The sequence below is a fragment of the Acanthisitta chloris genome, unplaced genomic scaffold (assembly GCF_000695815.1).
Source record: "Acanthisitta chloris isolate BGI_N310 unplaced genomic scaffold, ASM69581v1 scaffold2163, whole genome shotgun sequence".
Classification (NCBI taxonomy): Eukaryota; Metazoa; Chordata; class Aves; order Passeriformes; family Acanthisittidae; genus Acanthisitta; species Acanthisitta chloris.
This window is the reverse complement of record NW_008664123.1, coordinates 47,377-51,675: the sequence shown is the minus strand read 5'-3', so window position 1 is coordinate 51,675 and position 4,299 is coordinate 47,377. Positions and strand designations below refer to the sequence as shown.

At 49.0% G+C, this 4,299-nt stretch overlaps 1 protein-coding gene across 1 annotated transcript in view; it reads left to right on the top strand.

The window, feature by feature from the left end:
- Positions 1-857: 857 nt before the first annotated feature.
- TTC28 (tetratricopeptide repeat domain 28) overlaps positions 858-4,299 on the top strand; it is a 44,297-nt gene continuing 40,855 nt past the window's right edge. Inside the window, 4 exon segments of the mRNA XM_009071191.1 lie at positions 858-908; positions 977-1,124; positions 2,824-3,096; positions 3,941-3,958. Coding sequence (XP_009069439.1) covers positions 858-908; positions 977-1,124; positions 2,824-3,096; positions 3,941-3,958 — 490 coding nt within the window.

Genomic DNA, 4,299 nt, shown 5'->3' with positions numbered 1-4,299 from the left:
AAGGGCTTCTACAAGCAAGAGTTACTAATGGAAAAGAAATTAAATATTCATGTCTCTAAATTTCTCACATCACTTCTGATTTTCCTTAATTCTCTGCCTTCCTGGATTGGATTCCAAAAGTGCTGAAAGTTCTAATGAAATACCTGTTTGGAAATGAATGAGATTTGAACTGTTGAAGTAAAAATGCTCCTGCAGATGTATACTTATTGTGCCTGGAGGGCAAGTCTCTGAGCTGCTAGGGATGGAGAGAAAGAGGTCTTAGCCATGAGAAGGATGCTGGGAGCAAGTCTCAAGGAACAGTATTGATTCTTAGAACACTTCTAAAGAAATGCAAATAATGTTTTACCTTCTTTCTTTGTGCTATTGACATAGGTTTGAATGAGCCCAGAAAGTTTGCCCATTACCTGGGCATGAAGATAAAACCTGAGTAATAGGCATCAAAGGCTCTGAAAGGTTCAAGACCATTTTATAACACAGTGTGCAGATGTGTGTGCTACAAATACCTGAGCACTTTGAGCAAATACTGGATTATGTTTTCTGTGTTTTCTTTCCCAGTACCTCCCAGGATACCCTTTGGGCCAGGGCTTTGCCCTGCTCTGTGTGTGAGCAGAGCTTGGGTCTGAAGTTCCTGTGTGAGCCCAGACCAGAAAGGGAAGTGTTGAGATTGAACACTACTATGAATAGTTACAAATAGGTGTTTGACCAAGTCCAGGGGGAAAGCTTTGCATGACTAGTAGTTACAGCCCTGATCTGCAGATCAGTTCAGAGTCTGAGAATGTCATCCCAATGATGGGGTATGTGCTGGGTGGCACTCACAAACCAGAATCTGGTGTTGGGTGGTTTTGACTGTACCCACCATGACCAGAGGAGCCAGTGTGATGGTGTGGCCTGGCAGCCACCAGCGCACGGTGAGGGCAGAGGTGTTGTTTGTGGCTGTTGGTGGCAGTTGAGTGACCTGTTCCTTCTGCTCCTGCAGGCATACTTCCGACAGGGGGTGGCCCTGCAGTACCTGGGACGCCATGCGGACGCTCTGGCCGCGTTTGCGTCGGGGCTGGCGCAGGATCCCAAGAGCCTTCAGCTGCTGGTCGGCATGGTCGAGGCTGCCATGAAGTCTCCCATGCGAGGTAAGCACAGGGGGTTGTTTCTCAGGGATGGTCTCCTGCTCCTGAGGGACCCAGAGTTGGGAGTTTCAGTCCACGGGTGACTCTGCCAGCATCTGAGGAGGGGAGAACCTGGAGGCCTGAGGGGAAAGATTTCAAGATTTGGCTTCTCTGCTGAGTCAGGAAGATGCTGAGAATGGAGCCTGAAGCTGCAGGAAGAAGAAAAGCTACCCTTCTAAATGAGTGGGATAGCAAGATGGTGATAGCCAGCTCTAAGGGCACTGGAGATAAGTTGCACTGGCTTTGTACAGCAATTCCCATGGAGTCCTTGCTCCCTTGTCCTTTCTCCAGTGTCAGAGCAGGCAGAGGCATGTGCTGCTGTGGCCCTGATGGTGGTGTTACTGGAACAACTTCCCACAACATTCTGGTGCTTGACTGTTGGGTTGCCAGGGCATCTGAAATGCTCCAGGCCAGTGTTTTCCCAGAAGAGCACATCAGCAGCTTTTCTGTGGTTCTAATGCCTCTCAAAACACAACGTTCCAGAAGGGAGAAAGGCTGCTCTGCTAATGCACTTCTGTTCAAGCAGTGTTTGAAATCACAGGGACCTTGAAGCCATATGAGCTGTGCCATGTTTTGCCTCTCTTTCATTATGGCCCCATTTCCAGGATTTTTCTCTGTAGAGGAAGGAGGTTGCCTCCTCTTTGCTCTGCTTCTCTTGCAGGCTTTGTGTTGCAGCATCCTAATGCTGTTATCCAGGGGGAAACATGGCAGTTCTCATCCTCAGCAGATGCTGCTGAAGGCCCCAGGGCTTAGGAGCCAAGAAGCACTGAAATGAAAAAATATCCCTGTTGGTGTTTCCTTTTTTACAGTGTTTTTCTCCATCCTCCAAAATTAATTCATCTGGAAATTTCTGTCCTATATAGCAGCTATCTGCTGAGGGTAATTGCATTTGCTACCCAAAGGTACTGTGGCTGCTGCCTAGACTGCAGGTGATGTGTATTCTGTGTGAGCATCCCCAGGTTTGGCAGGAAGCTCTCTGGCCTGTTGCCTCAGCTGTATATCAGCTGTGCTCCCTGTCGCAGTTAGACCAGTGGAAGCACCTGGACAGGTCCAGTGCTGTCATTCCTCAGGAGCACTGTCTCCTGCAGAAGAAGGAGCAGCTTCTTTCTGCAGTTTTGGTCTCCTCACTTGGCACACATCATGTGTTTGGGTGTCTGGACAGGCACAGACTTTGCAGATGTTCAGCTGAAAGTTTGTGCTGAAGGAGCAGAAACTGCAATGCTCTTAGGCACTGATGGTGGCTCATTTCCAGTTTCCTACAAAATTCCACAGGTATTTTCTGTATTCCTTCTGCCATTAGGCTTCAGAGCTCAGTGTGAGACTGCTCTGCATGCTTGTGCTGCCTTCCTGAAGTGCTTTCTGCGAGGCAAACAGCAGCTTGCTAGGTGGATTGTCTTGATGTGCCACATCTCAGATGGTGCATTTAAGCCCTGAGCTCCTGTAGCAGATTTTGAGCTTGCTAGGTGGATTGTCTTGATGTGGCACATCTCAGATGGTGCATTGAAGCCTCGAGCTCCTGTAGCGGATTTTAGTTGTGTTTGGGCAGCCTGGCCCTTAACTGGTGTGTCATTTGGTTACAAAAACATCAAGATGAGCTGTGGGGGATTCGTGATGCAAATAGCTTGGTTTGTCAAGTAACTCTGCCTTTGTTTTTGTGCTTCAGAGTCCCTGGAGCCCACCTACCAACAACTGCAGAAGATGAAGTTGGACAAGAGCCCCTTCGTTGTGGTGTCTGTGATTGGCCAGGAGCTCCTGACTGCAGGCCACCACGGGGCCTCTGTGGTGGTGCTAGAGGCTGCCCTGAAGATTGGCACTTGCAGCCTGAAGCTGCGGGGCTCAGTGTTCTCTGCGCTGAGCAGTGCGTACTGGTCCCTTGGGAACACAGAGAAGAGCACTGGATACATGCAGCAGGACTTGGACGTGGCCAAGAGCTTAGGTAAGAGTTCTCCTTTCACTGCTTGTGTGCTGGGTTGGGACAGGTGGAACAAATGACAGAGTGAGTTAATGGTCAGCATCTCTCAAATGCTCAGGTTCCTGTGGGTATTCACAGGCTGCTAAATCCAGTCTGAAGCTCTGAAATGTGCAGCCTGCAGCTTTGTGCAGCCCTGTTTGCCTGTGTGTGTGAAGGGGCAGATGGTCAACAAATGTGCTAAGGTTTTGCAGGGTCTTCTGATTACCTGGTGTCATGTACGTGGGAACTGCTGTGTAGACTTGGACTCAAAACCTTACATGAGTCTTAAATGAAGCCATGTGTTTTCCAAGAATTTGATGGACAAAGGTACTCAGTCTGAAATTCTGGGGCAGTTACCAGGGAAGGGACATATCAGGAGTGAGACAAATGAACGAATCCCTCTTGAGTACAGTAGATTCTGCACAGGACTGAGGGCATTCAGCTTCTCAGGGTGCTGTAGGAGAGAAGACAGGGGTGAGGTGAAGGCCTGGCTGTCCAGATCTGGAGAGACTGAAGAAGGTGCCTGAAGGCTCTACCCAGGAGCACTCACTGAGCCTAGGGACTGCTCTCTTGAGGATCTATGTACATCTGAGCTGAGCTGTGCTGCAGAATTGCTTTCTGGAGAAAGCTGCCATGCTCTGTGTGTCCTCTTGCCATGGGCAATTCTGGAGAAAGCTGCCATGCTCTGTGTCCCGTCTTGCCATGGGCCATTGACTGACCTTCACCATGTCAAGCAAGGAATAGACAGGGAAGAATGAGAAATTGCAGTGTTAAGCCAAAGAAGAAAGGAAAACAATAAGGTCAGTGGCTACTGTAGAAGTTTCTGAAGGCCTGCAAAGAGGGGAGTTCAGCTTTGCATTGAACACAAGGATGAGTTTGTTCTGATGCTGATCCTCACACCGGATCATCACTTGTACAGTGTTCCAGTCTTCCCACTGGATGCTTCCAGCAGGGCCTGCACTGGCTAACCTTTGTTTTAAGAAGAAAGGAAAACAATAAGGTCAGTGGCTACTGTAGAAGTTTCTGAAGGCCTGCAAAGAGGGGAGTTCAGCTTTGCATTGAACACAAGGATGAGTTTGTTCTGATGCTGATCCTCACACCGGATCATCACTTGTACAGTGTTCCAGTCTTCCCACTGGATGCTTCCAGCAGGGCCTGCACTGGCTAACCTTTGTTTTCATGTGACAC